Source organism: Vicugna pacos, chromosome 34, assembly GCF_048564905.1.
Source record: "Vicugna pacos chromosome 34, VicPac4, whole genome shotgun sequence".
NCBI classification, from domain to species: domain Eukaryota; kingdom Metazoa; phylum Chordata; class Mammalia; order Artiodactyla; family Camelidae; genus Vicugna; species Vicugna pacos.
Window position 1 is genome coordinate 9,281,846 of NC_133020.1, and position 25,716 is coordinate 9,307,561.

The 25,716-nt window shown below is 34.0% G+C and overlaps 1 protein-coding gene across 3 annotated transcripts in view; it reads right to left on the reverse strand.

The window, feature by feature from the left end:
- Positions 1 to 25,716, reverse strand: part of SLCO1B3 (solute carrier organic anion transporter family member 1B3) — a 58,311-nt gene that overhangs the window by 8,937 nt on the left and 23,658 nt on the right. For 2 of the 3 annotated variants that reach the window (XM_006199918.4, XM_072954759.1), the window contains exons 3-14: positions 24,344 to 24,476; positions 22,090 to 22,211; positions 20,762 to 20,908; positions 20,303 to 20,401; positions 17,403 to 17,639; positions 14,244 to 14,408; positions 12,677 to 12,872; positions 10,754 to 10,919; positions 9,639 to 9,823; positions 6,319 to 6,383; positions 4,610 to 4,727; positions 1,413 to 1,958 (exon numbers count right to left, since the gene is read on the reverse strand). In XM_006199918.4, the coding sequence (XP_006199980.2) occupies positions 1,763 to 1,958; positions 4,610 to 4,727; positions 6,319 to 6,383; positions 9,639 to 9,823; positions 10,754 to 10,919; positions 12,677 to 12,872; positions 14,244 to 14,408; positions 17,403 to 17,639; positions 20,303 to 20,401; positions 20,762 to 20,908; positions 22,090 to 22,211; positions 24,344 to 24,476 (1,829 nt within the window). In that variant the 3' untranslated portion in view covers positions 1,413 to 1,762. Of the gene's footprint in view, positions 1 to 1,412; positions 1,959 to 4,609; positions 4,728 to 6,318; positions 6,384 to 9,638; positions 9,824 to 10,753; positions 10,920 to 12,676; positions 12,873 to 14,243; positions 14,409 to 17,402; positions 17,640 to 20,302; positions 20,402 to 20,761; positions 20,909 to 22,089; positions 22,212 to 24,343; positions 24,477 to 25,716 lie in introns of those variants that run through there. The other variant, XM_072954760.1, reaches the window with a different exon arrangement.

The following is a 25,716-nucleotide window of genomic DNA, read 5'->3' on the forward strand; positions in this document are numbered from 1 at the left end:
ATTCTTGGACTCTGAAGTAGATCAAATAATCTGAGCTATACATTTTAATGTTCCTCTCTTTCACTGTACATGTCACATACAAATATAAATTTAAGGTGTCTCTGTGGTGCAATGGATAGCACATTGGACTTCTAAATATAAATTTATTCTTTCAATTTATATAATTGTATAAAATTTTATAACTTAATTTTGTTATAGTCTTCTTTCCCTTTAAGGTGTAAGCTCTACAAGGTAGTGTCCTTCCTTGTTTACTGTTATATATCATTTTGCCTGTCAGATTTTTGACACTCAATAATTGTTGAAGAAATAAATATTCAAGATATTGTCTTTTTCTTTGTAATTTTTTTTGAAGTCCATAATTTTCTCTCTCTATTTTTTAATGAGACAAGATTCCATCAAAATTTTCACATAGTAACCTAGCAGGTGGGTGGTTTTTCAAATTTCTGCTTATGTGTTTAATGAATCTTTTCTCAGGTCTACAGTTTGAGAATAGGTTAATACATAAAAATTTCAGTCTCATTCCCAGATTCTAGCAAGCATTCATCTTATGTGGCTTTGGTATATTTAGGAATTTCTTCTATCCTGAGGCTTGGTTTTCTGTATCTCTTTATCAAGGGCTCCATCTGGATTTTTTTTTTTTAAAGAAAGGAGATATCCAGGCTGTATCACACATGTTTTGAATCAAAACCTCTGAAGTGGGTGTATGATTGTAGCTTCTTTTTTAAAAAAAAAATGCTTCACAGGTGATTCTAATGCCATTTTTTTTCTTTTAGCCTATTAAGAATAAAAACTACAATTTCTAGCATTTACTATAATAAAGCTGCCATCACTAGCAAATGCAATATTCAAATATGTGTTCTCATTTACTCTATTTCTCGCTCTACTGGTGGGGCTGTGAAAGAAGTCTCTTTGTGCACCAAACACAAATAAACTCATAAAAAAAAAAAAAAGCCATGCAGTAGCAAGACAACTAGTAAATGATCTGGTGCAGACCTCACTTCTTCCAGACAGCAGACAAATGGAATGAAGTCACCTCTTTTAAATGGGCTTTGCTTTTTCAGGTTAATGTCAGTTTTTCTTAATCCATTTCCATGAGCCTGAAAGAAACTTAACACATCCTGTAATATGCTGTCTGACCATCTCAGCTTGCAAATTTTTGATTTGCTCTATTTCTTCAGCAGTATCTTAATGAGCGGTTCGAAGACAATGTATCAGGGGGTTGCTAGTCAAACACAACTTCAGCTTATACATTCATAAGGTTTGGAAAATATATGACTTAACATATGAATGACAGATGTCATGATAGCATAACTCCTTCGTTATACTAGACTTCAGGCTTGAGTAACATGGTCCAAACTGGTTTTAAAAATGGCATTAGGCTTTTCTCCTTATTTAGGCTATTAATTTCTCTCTTCCTTTTTCACCTTTACCTAGTTACTAGTCACTGGTTTGATGAGTTACAATTACCTAAACAAATACTTTTTATTCTGTTACATATTAACCATGCCTTTCACTTTAAATTTGTATAGATCATATATTCTATTCTTAACCCCAGATGCACAGCCATAACACTCCCATTCTCGTTCCCATTTATAGTTTGTTTCATTGTCATAAATTCATAGGTGATTCATTGCTCCATTATTAGTAAGGAATGTGGAACATCATCAGTGAAAGGGCCAGGAACTGCTCAAAAATAACATCCTACTCAATTAATACAATGTTAGTTAAAAACCCAGCAGCAGAAGAAATTTTTCTTCTCCCCTTAAATATGTGTTTCATGGTCTGCTGTGGCATCACCATTTAACGGTTCTAAGTTTGCTTCATTCACGGCTTTTCCTTCAGGTTCTGATGCCTTGGTGTTTTTTCCTTCATATTTTTTCTTCATAGCAGAAATTAATACAACATATAAAATAAGTGCTGAGAATTTTAAGCATGTACTCAAGCCAAAAAAGGTATTTCTGTGAAAAGAGAAAAAATAAAAGAGGCAATTTTCATTTGGAATTGTGTGCAACACTGTATGTTTGCTCTCCAGGATGCAGAAGATCTTAAAAAAAAAAAAGATGTTTGAAATCTTGCATAAAAACATCAAAGAATATTGAGGTAACAATTTTAGTGATTCTTTTGATTGGAGCAGAAGGAATCTGTGATTATTTTTAAAGGAATATTAACCCATTAGAAACTAAGGGTAGTTAATGATCTGCGCTTTCCAAAAAATAAGATATATTTGGAATGCTTAACTTTCTCAAAGACAGATTAGCTCACATGCAATGAGAACAGATGATAAAGGCAATGAACTGATGGTAAGACAATCAAATTGAACCCATTTAAGTTGAACCAGGAGCCAATGTTTATGTTACTGGCTTACAGTCCACAAGACCCTGCCGTGTGGTCCACTACAAGTTTTTAACAAAAATGCATAAAATTACCTGGCAGACGTGGTCTATTCCTGTAATCCTCCACTTTGGCTGAACATTAGAATCACCTAAGAGATTTTTTTAAAATCCCATAACCAGGCCACACCCCCTAATCAATTAAGTCAAAATCACTAAAAGGTGGGACACAGAAATTAGTATTTTTTAAAGCTCCTCAGGTGATTCCAGGGAGCAGGAAAGATTGATGACCACTGACCTGCTAGGTTAGGAAGCGCTCGCCTCGTTAACTAAATGTTGACAAGCTTTAAGCAAAAGATACCATGAACACACTTAGCAGGTTTAACTGAAGGTGAATGGAATTCATTATATAACTTTGAGCTGTTTAAGCTTAAGTTTATTAAACTTGGAACAGGATGTTGTGCTGTACCAAATTTGATTAAAGAAATATTTTTAAAGTCTTCAAATATATTTGCCTTATACACGGGTTATGCCAAATAGTTATCACCAATGTTAAACTTCCCAAAATTTCCACTGCTACCAAGAAAAACCAATGTGGGTTTCTCTTTACGTGACTGCTATTGAGAGAAACTGAATTAGGTTTAGATTCAGGATTGATATTATAATATAGACTTTTACTCCTTGGATTAGGAATTGTTCATGTTATTTGTCTATGCTAGATAAAAGCAATGAATAATTATCTAGTTACCTCAAAGTATTAAATCCAAAAAAAATCATAAGGTGACTTTAAGTTTTTTCGTATGTATTCATTGGCAAATCCCCTGATCTTTCTAAAAATTCCTCTTCAGACAATCTTTAGGCAATTACTTTGCAAACTACTTTAGGCAATGAACACAACTAACCAAAAGAAACGGGATAAGGGCCATGACTGAGCCACAAAGTGTAAAGAGTTCTAAAGAGGATAGTCATTTCCAGGTGTCAGGCATAGTGCAAACTTCATGAAAGACATATCATTGGAATCACACAGGACAGAGTTTTTTTCAGACTGCCTTCTTTCACTTGCCAATGTGCATTTAAGATTCCATCTTGTCTTTTTGTAGCTGGATAGCTCATTTCCTTTTACTGTTGAATAATATTCCATTGTATGTATGTACCACAGTTTATTTATCTATTCACCTGTTGAAGAACATCTTGGTTGCTTCTATTTTTTAGCAATTTATGAATAAAGCTGCTATTAAACACCCACATGCAGCTTTTTGGGTAAGTATAAGCTTCCAACTCATTTGAGTAAATACTCAGGAGCACAATGGCTTGACCATAAAGTAAGACTATGTTTAGCTTTGTAAGAAACTGTCAGATGGTTTTCCAAAGTGAATGAACAATTTTGCACTCCCATCAGCAATAAAAGAGAATTCCTACTGTTCCACATCCTTGCCAGCATTTGGTATGGTTTATTCTTAGTTTTTAAGCACTCTTTATATATTTAGGACATTTGCCTTGCGTCTATGTCATGAGTTATAAATTCTTTTTGCAATTTATCTTTTGTCTTTGAACTTTTGGTGATACAGTTTTTAAAATATTTTATTTTATTTTTCCTATCATGGTTTGGGGGATTTAAGTCATACTTAGAAATACATTCCTGCTTCCTGGATAGTTAAAAGAATTGCTACCGTGATTTCTTCTCATACTTGAAGTTTCACACTTTAAATTTGTATATTTGATTAATTTGCAGTTAGTTTTCTTTTAAGGTTAAGGAATTACTACAACTATCTTTTCCTAGACGGCCATCCAGTTATTTCCCTATGTACAGAAGAGTCTAGAAATATTTTTTCCCACTAAATTATGACCAGAGCCCCAGTTGATAATATTCTGTCTTCCTAGAGAGGGCTGAGGCCATTGTATATAGGTTTTTTTGTTTTGTTTTGTTTTTTTGTGTGTGTTTTTGTAGTTTTTGTTGTTGTTTTGTATTAGGAGAGTTTTTGGAAACAAAAACAACCTGAATAAAAATCCCAGATCTTTTTGATATTAACTGTGTAATTTTGAACAAGTTACTCATTCTTCTTGGCTCTTAGTTTCTTCATATTTAAGGAAAAAGGAGAAAAATATCATCTACAGTTTCTATTAAAATGAGATGCCAGATTGCCTGATATAGCACTGAATACAAAGTTTTTTAAATGTTGGCTATAATTATTAATGTTACACTGAAAATAACATCCTTCAGGAATTAACATAGTCAAAGGAAAAAAATCAATTAATAAAATATATTTAAGACAACTTACCCATATAATTTGGAATTATATATCCTACAAGTCCCTTGCTTCCCAAGGTTGTTGATGGACCACTTCATGCATGCTCTATCAATCATAGCCCCGAAATATATAGGAGCTGGAATTCCTCCTGCAAAGAGATAAAAAGATACCAATCCAAGGAAAATGTTTCAAAGGAAACTGGGTGGTGATATTGCAGATGGATATGTTTTAGAGTCTGTAGAAGTGAAAAATTTGGATGGACTCTTTCATTGTTTTGGCCTAACTCTACTCAAGAATCAGGATTATTAGAACTCTCAAAGCTCAAATCACATTTAATAGCACAGACATCTTTTGTCTACCTTTACCATGCCAGCACACATAGGGAAGGAGAAAGATTATATGCCTGTTCATCTTATAATACCAATTTAGCATAAGCCTGGTTGGTAAAAAGGAGAATGTTGTCAGCAAAACATAGAAGTCATGTTGGTTCCTATGTAATTTTTCTTAGGCAAGGACATCTGGAACAGTGGGAATCAAGTTACAACTTCACAGGGAAAGGAAAAAGCTCTCAGCTCAACTGTGCAAAGGCAGGAGAATTTTCAACTTGATCTTTAAGAAAATTAAAAGGTGAAGGCCAACACTATGACTTCCTCCCCAGAGAAGACAGGCCCAGGTTCACAAAGTGCGGGGCTCCCAGTAGGCTGCCCTTTATTCTTGTGTCAGAGCTCCACTCCCGCAGTCTAGGTGTCACTGGAGCCCACAGTCATGTGTGTTCCCTCCATTGACTGTGTTCATTCGTAACACCTCCTGAAGCTGCCTGGGCCATCCAAGTTAGGCTTGAATCTTGTTTCTGTTGATATTCTGATCACCATGATGACCAAGTCTCCAGTGGTCTGTACCTAACCCAGTTTTTATCTGCAGTGTATGAGTTTGTAGAATTTGAGGCTTTTCAAGAACACATATATTGTCTTAACACGGAAGTACCCATCTGCTCTTATTGCTATTTTAATAAACCCTGAGGTTGACTCCTAGTTCTCAGCACTGGTAATTTGAGCAAAATTTTAGGAATATGCTATTAGAGATCCACAATTCAGTTGGTGGAACTGAAGTCAACATGATTTTACTCTGTTTTTTTTTTCAGTTTAATGAATGATTTTCAAATTTTATATTGTTACTTAAAAGTGATAGTGATTCATATTTTACAATTTTGCCAATTCTATTTACTCTTAATTAGTCTTAATTTTCTGAGTGAGAAATCTTAGAATGTCCAGGAACTAGTGTCTGAGACAAATACGTCTGAGGCATACTGGTGCTGAGAAACTGGATTAGGACCTCACAGTTTTCCGCAAATCAGAGCCACCCTTGGAAAAATGAAAAATGTATGCTAACAATTTATTTTCTATGTCTAATGATCAAACAATGAATTAAATGTTTTAGGTAACAAACTTGGTCTTAATCATTACTGAAATTTTAAAACTTCAAATGATCTATTTTCCAAATATTTTTTCAGGATTTTTAATACACCTCCCACAATTTACACCTGTATTGTATTCAAACAACTGTTTGTGATTGGCCGTTTGGTACTCAGTCTGTATTTTTCCCGTGGAAGCAGTTAGGTTCCACTGGACATATACTGGACATATCAAAATAGGAGGCTCACAGTCAGGATGGCAATTCAGTCTTTGAGCTTTGAGGCGAAAATTTGTATCTGGAATTCATCATCTACATACGTATCATACCTAGTGCTCGAATAGTTAGTGAATGGAAACCCACGGCAAGTGATTTCAGTTCAGGTTGAACATTTCTGAAATAAAATGAAGACAAAGTAGCATTAGACATCTCTGAAAGACCAAACTGAGCTAAACATTAAGACATTTCTCAGTGTTGTTCTTTGTGGTCAAATGAAAACTCTGAGGTGAAGAGCTAACGTTATTTAAAGTTATAATTTCAGTTGTTTTAGTAGGCAAACATCTGAATGACATTAATAATGATTATTCCCTTCCTTATTCAGTGTGTTATGATCTCGACAGTTTTACAAACATTTTCACATTTGATCCTTAGGAAATTTTGAGATAGTTAGTGGAAACATGCTTTATTATATCTATGAAGAAACTGATTTCATGTGATCTATTCAGTTGACAGGAGCAGATATTATGTAGGTCTTGGTCTGAGCAGAACTCTTTTGACCACCTTATTTCTGCCATTGTTGTTAATAGAATAGTTAACTAATATGATTCATGAACCACATAATATAACCAGGAAGGTCAGAAAGGTTATCTGTATTCTCGCATCCGGTGTATTTAAATGTCATTTTAAAGATAGCAAGCACATTTGTAAGCTCTCTTAAAGACGGTCTTCCCTTTCGCATTCTGGGAGCACATCAAGCCAGGCTGTGGCGACAGCGGAATGAGGATCCTAAGACAGACCCTGCCTTTACCATTTACTGAGATGGAGAGTGACCTAAATTCTAGCTAAGGAAGATCGAGTGTGCTTGCTTCCTCACCAGAAATTAGGAATGGACGGCTCGGCTGAGAGTATGAGCACTGTGCTACAGAATTTGCTGTTAGGCCTTCTGCATGTTTAAGGTTTTGGTTGCATGGTGACTGGCTGTTTGCTTTCTGTGGGAGAGGTAGGTCCCTGACCTGGCAGGGCTGGAGGTTCAGATGCTCATGGTGGTCTAGTTTGGTGACCCACCCCTTTCAACAGCTTACATAGGTGACTGCATAAATGCCCCAGGAAAGTGCTCGCTAGTCTAACCACACTTCGTAGAAGTGAAGTAGGGATGTTTATCACCCACATCCCGATCACAGCTTTAGGCTCAGTTACTCCACAACATGTGGATTTCTTCACTATGTGACTGTTCTCGCAGAGAAGGTGGCATTTGTTAAGAGGAAAGGGGCTCTCGTGATGAATCATCTTCTTCAACTCCTGTCCAATTTTTAAAGACTCACAGGATTGGTTGAGCCTTCAAATAATTAGGAGGGAAATGTCTGAAACTGCCATCTCTTTTTTAAAAAAGTGTGTTTTTTTAATTATTTCAAAGTTGCAGAAAAGTTGAAAGAATAGTACAAAGAATTACTTCCTCACTCCCTTCACTCATATTTCCAAACATTGTAGTTTTATTACCTTTTCTATATTTTTACTCAGATTGATTTTTTCTTCCTAATGCTTAAGACTTCTATTTTATGTATTTACTTGCTTATTTGTTGCTTTTTTCTCCTATACCCATACAGTCTTCCATCCCTCACCACCCCTCACCCAACTGGAAGCTAATGAAAGCAGAAACTTTATCACTTTTGTTCACAGTTCCATCCTTGGCGCCTAGAACTGTGCCTGACACATGACATGAATACATACTGAATACATAAATGCCATCACTTCTGCTTAGTCTAGTTTTAACAATAACCTTATGATGGAAGCATGGGAGCATCATTAACAGACTGAAATTTACATTTTTATTCTACAGTCTGGCTCACAGTTTTCTTTCAAAGAAAAAAAATCAAAGGCTGGTGAGAGATCAGCAAATGTTTCTGATAAATGATAATGTTGTTCTTAACAACTTTCTTAATAGGTAAAGCTATCATCAAGGTTGAAACAGTGATCTCTAAAGCCCTCTTTCTTTCCATGAAAAAACTTTAAATTAAGAAGCCAAAACTTGTTGAGAAGCAAGTTAATCTGGAGTTTTGAGAAGACCTCCTGTAAGTTAATAGATCTGTAACTTGGCAAATATGGAAGGCTCCTCCTTTTGAGCAGACAATATTTTATATTAAGGTAGAGTAATATCTGTGGAATAAATTAGTATAAGTAATTTGACAAGATTCAGAGTCATTGTGGAATCTACACAACTGTAGACTCAGTTTACGGGTTGATACTCATTTTAACAAAAGTTAATACATTTCTTTTCTTTCCCTTCCACATCATGCTGCTGGCTGACAACGAGCCTGTGGCTAACCCCCTAAGACTTCGAGGCATAATTTGATGTTAACCTAGGTCACCGTACTTACACATCTTTATTTTAAGACCTACATGCAAATCTTCATATATGCTTACAGTTTTGGGTGACTGAATGATGAACTTCACCAACAGGGCTTGTATTATCTGCCCCCTTCCTAACCCTCTAATCTTACCTTGTGCCATCCCTCTCTCAGTCTGTATGTCCCAACCAACTGGCTTCTGTTCATTTCTCAGCCACATCAGCTCTTTCCTGCCTTAAGGCGTTGGCACCTAGTCCCTCTCCCTGTCAAGTTCTTCTCTGGGCTAATTTTAACTCACTTAATCTTTATTTGAGAAATACTGAGTCCTCATCCTCACAGCTCCACACTTCGATCCTATGTTCGTTTTCCCTTTTAACTCCCTTTAATAACACTCTTTTTTTCCTTAGGAGTGCTAGTGACAATGTGTAATTGTGTGTTTATCTTTAAGCTTGTTTGTCTTATGTCAGTCTTTCCTGTTATAATCTATGAGAGCAGATATTTTATCTGTTTTATTTACCAGGGAGTATCTTCATCAAGCATGGTCTCAATATTTGCCTAATCAGTGAAGAAAGGAATTAATTCTGTTCATACATTTGTTTCTTTTCTCTATGAAGGTATTTGAGAGACTAGGTCAAAAGCCATTCTGAGAGTGGACTAAAGCTTTGAAATATCATGGACTGTTTATATTTCACAGTCTGGTTCCCAAATGTTTTCTTTCAACGAAATCAACAGGTGATTCACTCTGATAGGCCCTTCAGGATAGAAAGCATTTCAAAATTAAAAGTTCTTTCAGAATCACAACAAGGATTCTTTCACATTGAGGCAGTTGTCCTCCGTGTCTTAAAATTCTTAATTAGAGGAGAAAGTGTGAAATCTAGATTTTGTAGTGGAAGAATACAAGGCAAAATTATTATTAATTACGGCATTGAACTATCACAGTAATCCTAAGACAATACATTCTTAGAAAATTAAACTGTAACAAAATATGAATTTGGGCTCCAAATATGTTACAAAAAAATATGTACATTATTAGGTGTGTTTATAGTCTAACATATAGAAATTTCCTTAAAAACAGTCATACTCACTTAAAAATCAGCATGATAGTTGCGGTGCTTCCCAATGCCATGGAAAGAAAACCAAGGATTTGTATTACTATATAAATATAAAATTTTCTTGCACACTTATTCTCTCTCGGGCATTCACCCAACTTCACCGAGTTATTTCCGTTCTGGAAACCATTTATTTCTGCACAACTACAGTTATGAAACACCTAAAAATAGTTTTTGAAATATTACAGAATATATTTGCAAAATGTGATTAGGTTATAAATACATTCCTTTATATTTAAAGACATCTCACTCATTCAAGCTAAAATATTTACAGTTTCTAAAGAAAACATTGTAAAAAAAAATTGCTTAATAGTTGAAAGGCAAAATAGTTTCCTGGATTCCTTTCTGGACAAGAAAATTTAATTTACTATTAAATTCTCATTCTTATCTAAATTAAAAATTGGGAAAGAACAGAAAGAATTCATGTCTGATACTCTGTATACAGTTTTCTCCGTAATACAAATTCTCTTAAATATTTCTCTACCATTCTCCTCTACTTTCTGTAACACACCTGCTTTACTCTCTTTTACAGTCTCTACAAAGTATCAGGGCCACTCCTTGGGTAGGGATTGCCTAGGGAATCCTGAAAAATCCTTTTCTTTAAGGAAGGAGGGAAAAAAGAACATTTTGAGATCCTAAAAAATGGATGTTTTAAAAATTTATCAATTGAAATTTCTCTAAATTAAGTTGACAAGGGGTTGGCTCAGGACTCTCCTACAGCTCCTGAAGGGTAAAGTACCTCCAGCTTAGTGGAAATCATATCCTTTAGTCAAATGAAGTGCTTCCTAGAGACCCTAAATGCTTTTAAATTTCAAAAGGTCATATTCTTATAAACTCAAGGGGAAAAGGTAATCTCAAATAAGAATGCAAGCAACAAAAAAACCCCTTTGTGTTCCAAGCAGGATTCTGTATGAGGCTTTGCTTACACATCACAGCCATCACAATGACAGACAATAATGGAAATCTTTTTTCTGTATTTTTACTGGAGAACTTCGTTGTAGAAAGATTTGATAAATAATAATCAAGTTAAAGTAAGTTAAATCAAATCTGCAATTTTCATTAAGGAGAAGAAAGTAAAAATTAATACTCACAATAGACTTTTTACTGCCACTTGAAGATTTGCATCCTGCTAAACAAGGTGACACGTAAGTTATTCCATTGTCGCCACAGACAGGTTCCCATTGACTTTCATCACAATTGCAGTCTGAGTTGCAATAAGAAAGTGGTACATTTATATGAGATGCCACTGGATTAATTCTGGAAATATATGATGGATGTATATCAAAAAGAGAGAGGATGAGAGAGGAGAAGAAGGAGGAAGAGGAGGAGAGAGGAGAGGAAAAGAGAGGAGAAAGAAGGGAAAAGGTTATCCTTAAATTAGATGGAAAATTTTGGTGGGCTATGACACCAAGATGGCAAAATTTATTTTTAGTGCTTATTAACTTTTTTACCCTTCATCTTTACCCAGACATAATTTATTACCTAGAAAAAATAAAATATAAAAAGAGAAACACAAGAGGTCTTTGTGATTCTATCAAAAAATTACTCAAAGTCACTACATTTTTCTGAGATTTAGTTTCTCTTCAGTAGGGTCAGGGCATTAGAGTAAGGTTCCTCCAAGCTCACTGTAAAGTCCCATAAATATGTGAATGTTATTTAACTAGTTTGATTCTAAAAATCTATATTTTAATTACACAAGAACTCAACATAATCAAAACAGAATCCCTAAGGATCAATTTTTAAAAATCAAGAATAATAGAATCAGCTGAGAAGGACTAGAAAAACTCCATATACTTTTAAAACAAAACTACAACATATTTTGTGATTATTTACTGTAAAACATGGTTGTGTTTATAAACTATAATCTTATAACATGGCTAAAATTACAAAATGGATTATTTGCATAATTAATTTTCCGCTTATAGATTTTTAAAATTATGTTTCTGTTTTGTGGTAGAAATCTTGATAAATTATCATTGAATGAGAAAGTATTTTTTCCGGAAAAAAGAAGGAAGGTTCAGAAAGTCCATAATCAAGAATTTTACTAAAAGCATTTAATACCTATTCCTGCTTGGGGACATAAGATGGGGAGTGATTTAGCCTCCGAAAATAGGGTGACGTTTAGGTAAGTGAATGTGTAGAGGTTTAATAAGTTCAAATTGACACTTCAGAGGATCCAGAGTTTAATGCTCCAACCCAGCAACAAGCAGCACTGAGAAGCCTGCTGACTCAACTATGATCCAAGGATCTTTGCTTGTGGCCTGAACATGAACCTTCTTAAGCTTACGTTGTTGGCTATATTCAGGAGATAAGAAATCTGCACAGAAATCTTCCCCTGACTTGGCGTAGAGGCTGTTGTGCTAGGAATACTGCACATTACATAATCATAATAAAAAGTAAACGTTTTCCAGGTCCAATATGCAATTACATATAGGATATTCATCAATTCTACTGCTAGTGAAAACAATACCCAAAGAAACAATATTAGCTTTCAGAAAAGGAGAATTCAGTACAATGTGATGGTTTTCTTATAGAGATAGTTGGTAAATATCAAAGGTAAATGTTGATAAAGATTGTCCAGTCACTTTTGGAGAATGTCATTTATGTTTCTCTGACGATGGATCCGAGATTCTAACAGTTAAGACTAAGAGTCCTGGAGTCAAAACCTACAAATTCGAGTCAGAATCTTAACGATGTTACCCACATAACCTGTGTATCTGTCTAAGCTTCGCTTTTCTTCATCTATAAAATGGACAAAAAAGTACCCATCACTCATTGTAAGCACTCCATAAACGATAACTATCACCATTATGGCCAATACAGCTTTTCTTTAAGGAAGGAGGGAAAAAAGAACATTTTGAGATCCTAAAAAATGGATGTTTTAAAAATTTATCAATTGAAATTTCTCTAAATTAAAAGTTTAGTTAAAACTGCTACCTGTCTTGTTTTCCTTACATTCTTTTTACACTGGATAGTTTATATATTGTGTAATTGATATACTGATATATACAAACCCATCATAAGTCAAGGTTAGGCCGGCAACTGATTTGTTTTCACAGATTAGTGCAAAATTTAATAGATGAAATATGAAGGCCAATGCATTGGTGAAAAATGACAATTTGGCAATTCCAACCAAGGTAAGTTTGAATCTTTTAATGATATATCCTCCTGTAAACATTCCAGTTGCCAAAGTTGGTATGGAAATGGATCCTAGAAATTAAAAAGCAGAAAAGATGTAATTATATAAAGATGGTTATTCTGAATGTCTTTACATATGAAATACAGTGTATATCAACCAAATTCATCAGATCTTATTACTTCTTAACTAGAAGGCTGGCAGGCCAGGGAGGAGGTAAAGGACCAATGTACCATGCAGGAGAGAAACAAATAACTTCTTCTTGCCGGTGCTAAAGGTTTGGTTTCCTCAATAGCAAAGGCCAAGAATATTTGGCCAAGAACATCTGTAAGTGTAAACATATAGTTTCTATAATGTGCTTTTTCTCCCACCCCCTGGAAAACAACAACAAAATATCACTTTCCTGCCTATGAAACTTTTATTGTACCATCTAAAATCTTTAATATCTCCTTAAAATGAAGAGTTCCTATCCTTAAGAACTTACTATAAATTTGCCCAGTACTTTAGAATTGAATACTTAATGTCTCTTCTTTATTCATCTAAACACACATATCCCCTAGATGATAAATAGGCCAGTACACGGTATTAAAAATAATTGATTCCGCTTATAGTTTTTCCACTTCATTGTCCTGCAAGATTTATTAAACATGAAGTGCCCTTAAACAAAAAAAAAAGTTAGGCTGAGAATCTTACTAGGGATTAAACTTAAGTTTAGTTTTAACTTTTATCTCAAGTTCAAGAAGAGCATCATACAGAATTATTTTTTTCTTGTTTACTTATGACTTATTCATATACCACTAATAAATTCAGCTTAATTTATCAAATGTTGAGTTTCCACAGTCTGCTGGTTACTGTACTGTATATTTCACTGCTCTTAAGAATCTTATACTGGAGGTAGGGAAAGAATGATATAAGAAAACCCTTCCTTCATAAACAAGCCTCAATGTGTCACTGGAAATAGTGTAGCAAAAAAAAAAAAAACTCTCTTAAATATGATACTTGTTTTGAATTATCTAGATATCAGTGATGTGTTTAAATTGATTTTTCTTTGGAGAACACGACTGACTTATTTCTTGTATGTAGCTAGGTTCTGATTCAAAGTCCATGAATTATGGAATTATAATAATTACATTACAAAAGAATTTGTCTCAGAATCTCAGCACTAGAGTGTAAGATCCAGTTATCCAGATACCATATCTAAATATTCCATTCACATGTGACTTTTCCTTTAAGGATTTACCTCTTCAAAAATAACACAAAAGGCAACTTCAAATGCAGAACAATGTTGCTATCACAACACCGATAGATTTGACAAAATTTGAAAAAGAATAAATGGAAATTATATTTACTAAAATATGAAACTTCCTGCATACCCCAGTGTCACTTGGAACTCAGTTACTTGGTAGTATATCATTCATCAAGCAAACATAAACAAGGGGTCTTACCAAACAAAATGTTAGCCTCAGAAGCTGACTGACCATACTGTTGTTCTACATATTTGAAGACATAAGTAAAACTGCCAATATGGCTGCTGATTTGCAGAAGTGTCATAAACAATGTTATAACATACAAGGGATTGGTAAGGATGCTTTTCAAGGACTGGAAAAAACCTATAAAAGTAGAGATGAAAATATTATAATGCAGGTTAAATGTATATTAATAGCTTAATCCTATAAATATAAGTTATATAAGATTCAAAATTACATAAATACATAGCATAGAAAGTCTGAATACTTTGCAGTCCTACTGTCAACAGTTTGTTTATATATTCCTTCTTGTTTAGTTAGTTCATCATACTCCAAAATAAGATCAAATATTTATTTGTTTAGCAATTTGCTTTGTTCACATCATATTTAATTATTCTTCGCAGTCTACCATTCAATTGCATACTTCATTAGTTCATTTAGTCGTTTACTTAACAAACGTTTGGTTTTCATTTGGGTACCATGTAATATACTAGGCACTCAAGAAACAAAAGTGAATGAAATGCAGGGTTTCTTATTTATTAGCACTTAATAATATAATTGTTATATTAATGATATAATTATTATGTAGAAATTTATCTTAAAGATAGTATAATCCAACACATCCAGAAATATGACTAAGGCTCAAAAATCACAAAGCTCAATTTAGTACCAGGACTCAGATCTCTTGTTTCCTGGGATATGGCTTTTCTACCATAAAATACTGTGTCAGTAAATCTGGTAATATTATCAATCACCTTTCTTAAGGTGATACTCTGTCTCAAGTGACCTTATGACAATAACAGGGCAAAAACCTATGCCTACAAACAGGTGTGTAACAAGTTCTTAATCTCCATACCTACCAAGAATTACGGGATCTGGGTCTCTGATCATCAGATTAACCAGCTGCAATGGGAATTAAAAGTGGAAGGAACTACTTAGAAAAACAGTGGGAAGAATCAGAGTCTAGCAAGACAGAACCAGATATGGTTATTGAGAGATCGATGGCATGGACATCTCTGAAAGATCTTGTGCTGTAGATCTCTAAATGTTTCCATTAGATGTGGTCAGAACTAAACCTTTCCAATGGTAACTAACAAATAGTTTAATTTGCTTATAATAATAAGAACAAAGATTAGGGCAAAGGGCATAGAAGAATAAAAAGATGTAAGGAAATGCATAGCAGGAATAAATAGTATTTAAAGTTGTTAGGCCAAAATGCTAAACTCCTCTCCGTGGGACTCCTCAGTTAGGAAGGACCATTAACTTGTGAGGCACTGTAAGTCAGTTGTGACATTTGATAAAAAAGTAAAATAAAATAAGGCAGATAGGCTCACCAAATCATTTAATTTTTGAAGTGGATGAAAACTTGGATGGCATCTGGTCTGAACTTCTACACAATCATGATCCACTCTATACCCTTGATAATTCAATCAATAAGCAACTCAACTGACAGTAAGCTGACTACCTCCAAAAGGCATTGCTCCATTTTTAGACAATTCTTCTTTTTTACAAATTGTTTTTGCAGTGAACTGAAATCTTTCTTTCTTTCTAACCAATTAATTTTATTTCTATTCAAATTTGATTTTTTTTCTGACTAAATGTTCTTAGTTATTTCGTCTATTCCTAACAGCACACAATTAAGGACCTCTTTACTGTCTTAGTTTGGTCACTATCTTACAAACACAGTTGATGACATAGATGATATTTACAATTGCCCTATTTTTGCTTCTTCATTATCCTCTCCATTTGTTTTGGGCTCACAGTCAATCCAATCCTCTGGGTTTAGATAACCCACTATTTTTTTTTATGGATTTAATTTGCTACAGTGGAAACAACAAAGACCAAATGAAAATTTATTGGAATGTTACTTTTAGTGTGTATGTTAAATTTCAAAGACTTCTAACTCGGTGATTTGCTGGTAAACATTCAACAATTGATTCTTGGGAAAACAAGGCCTGACCTGAGTATTTTCCAATTTCCACAGTAATAAAAGGGGGTAACTTCTCCCACCATAGCCAAATTCAGGCTACCAATGCAGCTGAAAAATTAAGTCCTCTCTCATGAGCCAGTACAAGGCACACCTTTGCTTTTGGATTAGAGTGGTAGAGAGAAGAAAGTAACAATAAAGTTGTGAGTGGAAGAACTGATGAGAGGGAACACTTGGGTACACTTGAGAATCTCTAATGTCACTTCAACTTGAAAAGGTTGCCAAGGGTTCAGGGGATGCTCTGCTTTGACTTTTACTATTCCACCACTTCTATGCAATCTGAAAACTGTGCTGTTAGCACCTCATTGTTTCAGCTATCTTGCTCTGATTGCTGTTGAATCATTCCCAGATTCCTTGCTCCTAAATTGTTCTCTATTAGCCCTCAGGGCTTATGTTTAAAAGGAAAGGCACCATCAAATGGTAGAGGATTCTTATTCACATGTCGGACTCCAATACTCTTAACTACTGCTGTTGCTTTTACTTCATTTTTGAATGTGTAGGTAAGCATTTTTTTCCCTATATAATTACCAAGAAAATAATCTTACTCTATCCAGAGAGAAACCTCCCCTCATTTCCCTCTCCATACTCCGCTTTTCCATGTAAGAACAGTTAAATTGCCCAATTTATAGGCACTCATAGTTCCTTATACAGGCACCATATTGCAATCGTCTATATATTTCTTGGTACAATCCCATTAGATTTTAAATATTTGGAAGACAGAGACAATATTCTATTGCCAGGGCATAGTATGGTTCCTGGTAATACTTGAGAAAGGGAGAAAGGGAGGAAGAAAGGAAGGGAGGAAGGAAAGAAGGAAGAAATAATACAATCCTTTTAACCCTCATAGTTTACACTATATAATCTGGAAATGAACACGTACTCTTTGATTTACAAATAACAGATATTGTTAGCCTTTGATTAGTTTCTCCCTGCCAAAGACCATAAAGCTAATCCTCTTCTCTTTAGAGAGTTGATGTCTGTTCAGAAAATATTTATGAATTTTATTAGGAATCTTAGAGTAATTCAGCCAAACTTGGTGCAGAAGAATGTTAACTTCAGACATTTGGAAGACGACATTATTTTGGAATATTCACTTCTCCCTTTCACTAGGATTAATAATCCCAAATGGACAACAAACGTGAAATACTTACCATTTATATTTTCAGTAAACTTTTGCCCACTCTTGGTCAAATTAGCCTTTTGACTCTTTTCCTCACTTTGCACAGGCGAAGATACTGAAGCTTTTCTTTCTTTCTGCGGTTTATATGGATTTTTGGGCAAGAAAAAGAATGGTATGGAAGAAATAATGGCTATTAGTCCACCCATCAGGAAACCAAGCCACCAAGCACCAACCCAACGAGAGTCCTTAGGAGTTATTCTGACAGTGCCTAGAAAAAAGAATTAGAAGAAGCCAGTCAAAAAAAAATTTTTTAAATTCTAACTTTAATTTTTGTTTCTGTTTATTATGCTATTTTATTCAGGATGAAGATAAACCACATTTCAGGATATTTTTCACCCAGAGTTCTCTGGTTATATTTATTTGGAAAGGATTCTAAGGACATCACAGAATCTGAAATTGACTTGGTTTAGAAAATGGTACAATACACAGAACACTTAGATTTAAAAAGTTAAGACAAACATTATTCACACTAATAAAATGATGTAATGGTAAATATCTCCAAGATCAGTTGTATTTTCTTTACCGTATCCCTATATTTGTGTTGATGTGGGTTGAATACCCTGGAAGTGCTGAAATGCAAGAATTTCTGGGCAACAATGGCGATAACTGCTGTCTTCCGTAGTTGAAGAAAGTAAACTGTGTTTCGTCAAATCTGAGACACTGTTTTCTTTTTTTCACCCGTTTTCATCTTTGAAATAAGAAAAAGTCTAACATTTAATAACGTCTTACAATTGCTGATATCCAGGAATCAGTCATGACATTGTTGTCATTGCCAGAGCCTGTATGAACTTGGTGGCTTTTCTGGCGACATGACTGGGGCAGCTGCCATTATTGAAACTTGAAGCCTGCAAACTGTTTGAGGACCAACATTGGAAAGCACGAATCCTCCTTATTGTCTGGAAACTTCTCTTGGGACCATCCCCCAAGGTCAAGAAAGCACCAGCAATGAAATTTACAGTCATTTGCAAGAAATTCTCAGAGCTAAGAGTGGGGCTTCTTCCCCTCAGAATCTGCATTTCCAGTTCTTTGACAGCACAGAGGATGATATTGGTGAAAACATGCCCACAATGACAATCTGAGTTTAAAAGTGACCTGGAAGAGTTAGACTCTAAATTTTAGGGATAATTTAATCATTTTATTTCAATAATATTTTTCTTTACAGCTGCATGAGTGATTCGTAAATGATAAATCCAAACAAGTATAAAAGCCATTTCAGTAAGTAGAAAGTAAACATTCTAATAAGAAGGCAACACACACACACACACAGCATAGCTGTTTGAAGCACAACAATGGTGCTGTTACTCTTTGATCTATAGGAAAACTCATTAACACGAGAAAACATTGGCTTGCTATATAGAAATAAATTGTTCATCTTGTTTATTGAAGTGGTTTTCAAGTATGCACAGATCTGAGTTTGAAACTGATTTACATGGTCGTATTTTTCCGTAATTGGCAACTCAGACAGACTTCGGAAGTCACTGGTAAAATCAGTGGCTCCATCTACTTGCTAATGGTTTATTCATCATCTTCAGAAATGCCTCTTTTGGTAACATTTTTTTTCGTGTTCTATCACTGGTCTACATGTAGGAACTAGAGTTCATGACCTGGCTAGACATGGTCTGCCAAAGTGTCTTCCTTGGCTTATACACTATCTTAAAAATTGGGAAATTCTACATGAAAATCTGGATTTCTGGATTTTCTTGAAAACCAGTCAGAAGATTTTGTCATTGCTGGATCCAAATTTTTGCATGAGAAGACTAGGTTAAGGCTGAGTAGTGCATGCACCTTCAGGTGTGTGCAGAGGGTAACCCACCACCACTAATTTTTCCCAGTTTAACCACCACATGGGACACTCTTTACTCATTTATGTGATCTTGTTGGTCCTCTAGGCATTGGAGTGTTGCCAAAGTATACTTCGTATTTTTTTACATGATAACCACAACTGAATAAGAGAGGATGTAATAAGGTTTAGACATTTAGTGGTAGAAATGGAATCACCATGGATCTAGAATGCTGTGAGTAGTGATTGCTGACCATAGAAAAGAGGTTACAAAACTCATTCTAAAGATTTTAATCATTTATTTCTGGGTTCTTAGTGATAAAAAACAACGATGAACCTGTAAGTGAATGAACAGAAACATATGGCACATGAATTCACTCTAATTCACACGTCCAAAATAGAGGACGTAAAACATTGTATCGGGTACATGTCTCAGCTTTATATTATAAAATACTTACTAGTTTGTGGTTATTTGTTGGCTTAGTATGATGTCTACTCTGTGTAAGTTTGGGTGAAATAGAGATTCAGATTTCTTTATTCACAAACACTAATTATTTATGAAACATTAAGACAGATACTATACTGTTACGTTCTAAAAGACATGGCAGGTCAGTGCACAAATATTTATGGCTTGTTGTGATAAGCACCACAATAAAAGTATGCACTTGGTGATTACTGCATGCACTTAACTTGGGGCCAGTGGAGGGTGGTGAAGTAGGCTTCTCTGAAGAGGAGATACATTTTGGAAGAGGCTTGAAGAGGTATGCAAATAGAGAAGGGAAAGAAGGTTTTCTAAGGGGAAATGCAAGGGAGTGACATTCGAGAGCACATTGAGGGAACTGCAGTTTGCAGTTACTTCGGATGAAGTCATCTTCAGCAAGTTTGTTCAGTTTTCTTATTTTGCACTTTGTTGTCAAAGCTTGATGTAGAATAGGAGCTGAATTTTATTTTTATTCTGGCTATGAGCAGATTTATTTCCTATTTGTAACTTTTCACAAATAGTCAGCAAAGGACTACTGAAAGAGTGAATTTAATTAATTGTCATGTATTTGGAAAGTATTATCATGTTACCTTGTTCTGATTGTACTTACTCAGATCTACGTATCCAATATCCACATACATTTTAGAAAAAATAGATCCCACTGTAAAGCCAATGATTGGGCCAATCATTGCTATTGCATGCAAATTTCCTAAAAATATTATAAAATATTCTTATTAGATGCCAAGAATACAAAGTTCTTAGTCAATGTTTTTTTAATTGAAGTATTGTTGATTTACAATGTTGTGTTAGTTTCTGGTGTATAACATAGTGATTCAGTGATACATATATATATTCTTTTTCATATTCCTTTTCATTATAGGTTGTTACAAGCTATTGAATATAGTTCCCTGTGTTGTTTACCTATCAATATGTTTTTTAAAGTAAACTTATACAGTACATTTCTCCAAATAATTTTTTTAATAAGTAAAAGAACAAGTTTGGGAACAATATTATTTAAAGGTAAACTCAGGGAGAGTAACCGTAAAATCTAATATTTTCTGTACATTACCTAAATAAAAAGAAGAATGTCCTTCTGGAGCAAAATCATCGATGTAAGAAATCCCCAAGGGTGTTATGGGAGTTTCCCCAATTCCACGAAGCATATTACCCATTAGGACATATATCCACATATATGACCCAGATTCCTTTCCCCAACCTATGTAGACAAGAGAGTGTTTTATTTAAAACATTGATTTTAACATTCCTGTTTAAAATTCAACTAATTTAACCCTTTAATTGTTCCATTTAAGAATTTTTTTGCTTTTTTCTAATTATAAGAATGATTTATAAAATCACAGAGAAAAAAATGTGACAATGAGTGTGTATATGTCCATGAATGACTGAAAAATTGTGCTGAACACAGGAATTTGACACAACATTGTAAAATGATTATAAATCAATAAAAAATGTTAAAAAAAGAATGATTTATAGTCACATTACAAAATCTGACATTACCAAAAAGCACAAAAACAATTAAAAATTATCTGTAATCCCACCACACATAGAGAGCCACTTCTAATACTTGTATCTATCTTTCACATTTTTGTGAATATAAAAATATGCATAATATTCTTTACTTACTTATATCAGGATTTTAATGACTGCACAATAGTGTGCTGAATGCAAGTCTCATCATTTATTTAATCAATCTCTTTCTTTGTACTGACAAAAAGTTTCTAATTTTCATTCTATGCCATGGATGCTACGGCTATAACTGTAAATAAATCCTTTTGCACATTCCTGATTATTTACTTCAGATAAAACAATGAAAGTAGAATTGCTGATTTAAGCAGATATGCATATTTTTGTTCTTTACCATAGTGAAAATTAACCTCCAAAAAGAGAAATTTATACATTTCCCATAATACATAAAAGTCTTTTTTTCTACCTCATTTCTTTTTATTTTGAATCTTTTCTTATCTTGTAGATAGAAAAATTAGTGTTATAATTTATTTAAATGTACAATCTGCACTATAATAGGTAAAAAATCTTTAATTGGTGTAATAATTTGCATTTTTCATAAAGTTACATTTTTAACATATTTATGTCACTTCCTCTTTATTTTTATTGCATATATCCTTTGCCAATTTCCTATCAAAATAGTCCTCATTTCTTATAATTTCTAAAAGCTCTTTATATATGATATGTTGATACTTTTCCTATTTATATTCTTTTATTTATATTTATTTATATATAATATATATTAACATTTTTCCTTTTTTAAATCAATTTTGCTACTAGGTATCACAATCATTTTTTACAGATGTAATTCAATTGTTAAATTTTAGAATATTTATTAGTGACATTATTATTCATTAGTATCAGTTCAGTTCTTACCTTTGCCAACTATCTCTGGTGATGTTCTATTGAGTAACAAATTTTGATTAATCGAGCAGATTGATAAGTTTGATGTTGAATTCTCTGATGGATTAGTAGAGATGTCTTTAGAATATCTGTAACTGTAAGAAAATTACTATATTTAAAATTTTGTTTATCTACTGAATATTTTCACCTTTCCCAAAAATACAGCGGAATTTTCCCCTTTGCACCATTCTCTTCTTCAAATTATCAGGATCCTCTTTGACAGTTTTCAAGCCTGTATTTTAGGAGATGCGATGGGTAAAAGTGAAATAGGAGTGTTCTAAGAAATATCATGCAATACTCCCCAGGCAAGGTGGCTTATTGTGTTGCTCTCATCCTAGGAGTACTTATATTCCAATCAAGGTATGAAATACCTTGGTTTAATGCTTTAAAAAAAAAAAGAGGTAACTGTATTTATCCATTCCCTTTGAATTATCTTCAAAGATGGTCACAATCTAAACTTTCTGACAAATTTTACAATGTTTAATAAGCTTTAGAGCAGTGTTTTCAAAATCAATCTATAATCATCCTGATTCACCTACATTTTTCATCAATAACTTGTCTGATTTTCTTTCATGGATACACACACACCCACACACATACACTGTCATATGCCTGGCTCTTCAAAACTTGGTTTAAAAAATTCTAATCCATTTCAATTTTATGAAGGACTTAATAGGAACAACAGAGATGGAGCTAGAATAGAGATAAATGCTGATATCCAAAAATGCACGGATAGACTCAGAGGTATTATGCTTAGTAAGTCAGGCAGAGAAAGACAAATATTGTATGTTTTCACTTATATGTGGAATTTGAAAAAAACAAAAAGAAGAAAAACGAATATAACAAAATCGAAACAGACTCACAGATAGAAAACTTGTGGCAGTTACCAGTGGGAAGAGGTGTGGGGGAAGGGGAGAGATAAGAGAAAGGCATTAAAGGATACAGACTATTAGGTATAAAACAAATAAGACACATAAAAATAATGAATCACTATGCTGTATACTTGATGCTAATATAATATTTTAAGTCAATTATACTTCAATCAAAAAATGCTGAGGAGATACCCATGAGGTGGTTGATTACACAGATCTTCAGTATAAGAAAAATTCACTGTATATAGTGATAGTTGCATTTAATGCTTGTACTCCATACAAATCATGCAGAATGAAAAGTGAAGAAGATTGAGGAGGGAGTCTAGGCAATACTGACCTTATTGGTGCATCAGTCACAGAAGAAATGGATGGGCATGATGAAGAAGCCAAAAGGAGGAAATACATGGAGAGAATAATACAATGAAAATAGGAAGGATCAGTACTAGGAAGAAGATGAGGGTCAAATATAATAATTAACATGGTAACCAAAAGGCATGGCTGTTGGTATTGGCAATGAGTAAGTAATTGGTATCTTCAGCAGAAACTGCTCACTGGCCCTCAGTATCCATTCTTCTCTCCTTCCATAGTAACAGAAGGTGGGATTTTTAGCTGGGAAGTGGATACCTAAAATAAAGTCTATTTTCCCCAATGTCTTGATATCTGGATGTGAGGTGTAACAAATTTCCAGCTAATGTGAAGTTGGTAGAAGTGTTATGTTTCTGAAAATATGCCTCAGCCTGTGTGCATTACTGTTTCCTCTTCTTTTTTTCCTCTCCTTCTTCTATCCTACGCCAAGGAACAACATTGCCACCATTCGGACCATGAAGTCAAAGCCATGCAAGGCACAGCAATGTGATAAAAAGGACCACACCATTCCTGGGCTGGCTACATTAACTCTTTATATAAAAAAACAAGCTTCTATCTTACTTAAGCCATCACTATTTTTGGTTTTCTGCCATTAGTATCTGATTCTAATTATAACTACACAGTGACGTAGGAAGAAGTCTTAGCGGAAACAGTACTGGGAAAAACCATATTACAGTGGGCTGAGTGATGAAGTCTTACTGAATATCATCAAAGTCTTGTAGGCAAAGACACAGAATACATGTTATAACTAAAAAGTCACAAAAGGCTTATTTATAGCCTATGAAACTACACCTTATTTATTGCTACTCATATTTCAATATCAGTGAGCGTCCCAGTAGGTAAGGCAATTATACATAGAAATATACTCAGTTTCTATACATACTTAGCGCATATTCTTCTCTAAAGGGGATTCATTATGTAAAAGAAAAAAATAAAATTCTATCATTAATTTACAAGTAAATGAGAATTAATGGCACAGAGCCACTTACTATCCCATGAAGAAATGTGGTAAAGCGATCAAAATACTTCCAAGTCCCATAATAAAGCAACCAGTTCCAATTAGCTTCGGTCTGTGTAGTTTGGCTCCAAAGTAACTCACAAAGACAATCACAAACAAATTTCCTAGAAAGAGAACAACATTATTTGGATGTGATTCATCATAGTAAACAGTGCCTGAGTCCAGTTTTGTGTCCAATAGAATGGAAGGCCCCAGAATGGATACAAATAGAGCATAAGACATGGTACTTTCTGTCAAAGATCAGGTAATTTAATTAAGATGAAACTCAATTATATTAAGCCATTCACTATAAAGTTGTATGGTAGTAATAATAAGTAGGATTGGCTTTAGATAAGAAAGAAAGCTCTTCAATTACTTGGCAGTATTAGCGAAGCAAAATTTTATTGAAGAATTTTAAGTTGAGTGGGTTGTACTGGAATGGAGAAAAATGGACAGAGTCCTGACCTGAGGGAAAGGTATTTATTTATGCATTTTGAATTCACTCCTAGCATTCTTTAAATTCATAATAAGTACCTGCCATGGTGTTAGAAGTCAGAAATTTTTTAAAAAGAATAAACCATGCACAGAATCAGCCCTAGAAGAAACTGCAGACCAGTGACAAAAATAAATGGATAGGTAAAGGTGCTTTTAGACCACAGAAAAGGAAAACGCAAATTAATTAGTGGTTTCAGGAAAGTTTCCTGGAGGGTAGGTCACTTGAAATTTAATGTTTATAATTTACTTCCATTAAAAAGAAGAAGACAAGCGTTCTAAGTGAAAGGAGTCAAGACCAATTCTAATCCAACTGGAGCTACGGGTATAATAACGAACAGACAACAACCAGGAATTACGGAATATTTGATGGAAAAAGTAACATGAAATAGAAGCACCAAACTGAACCGGCAGATAAAGTAACTTACCATGAAGAAACAGTTAAATAAGGAAACTAGAAAGAGAAGAAACTGAAGAAAATCCAGTTGGTATCTCTAGAGGTACAAAGGTATGTTGCATCCGTAAATAAGAACTGGCAGATTAAAAATAAGAAGAGAACAATAAAGTATTGTTGTCAATTAAAAATACTGTAGACAAATGTACATTTGAGACCTGATACAATAAGATGGAAGATGGCATCAGAGAAAATGGATGGAATTTAAAGAAAAAAATGTAGATATTTAAAAAGGAAAACTTAAAGAAAAAAATAGCCAGAAAATATAATATTTATCTTATACATATTTCAGAAGAAAATAGAGGGGAAGAAACAAATTTAAATATATAAAATACATTTCCTGAGCTAAAGGAAGGCTTAAGGCTTCAGAAGAAAATTTCTACATTTCTCCAGCATAAATAATTGAAAAGAAAGAGTCC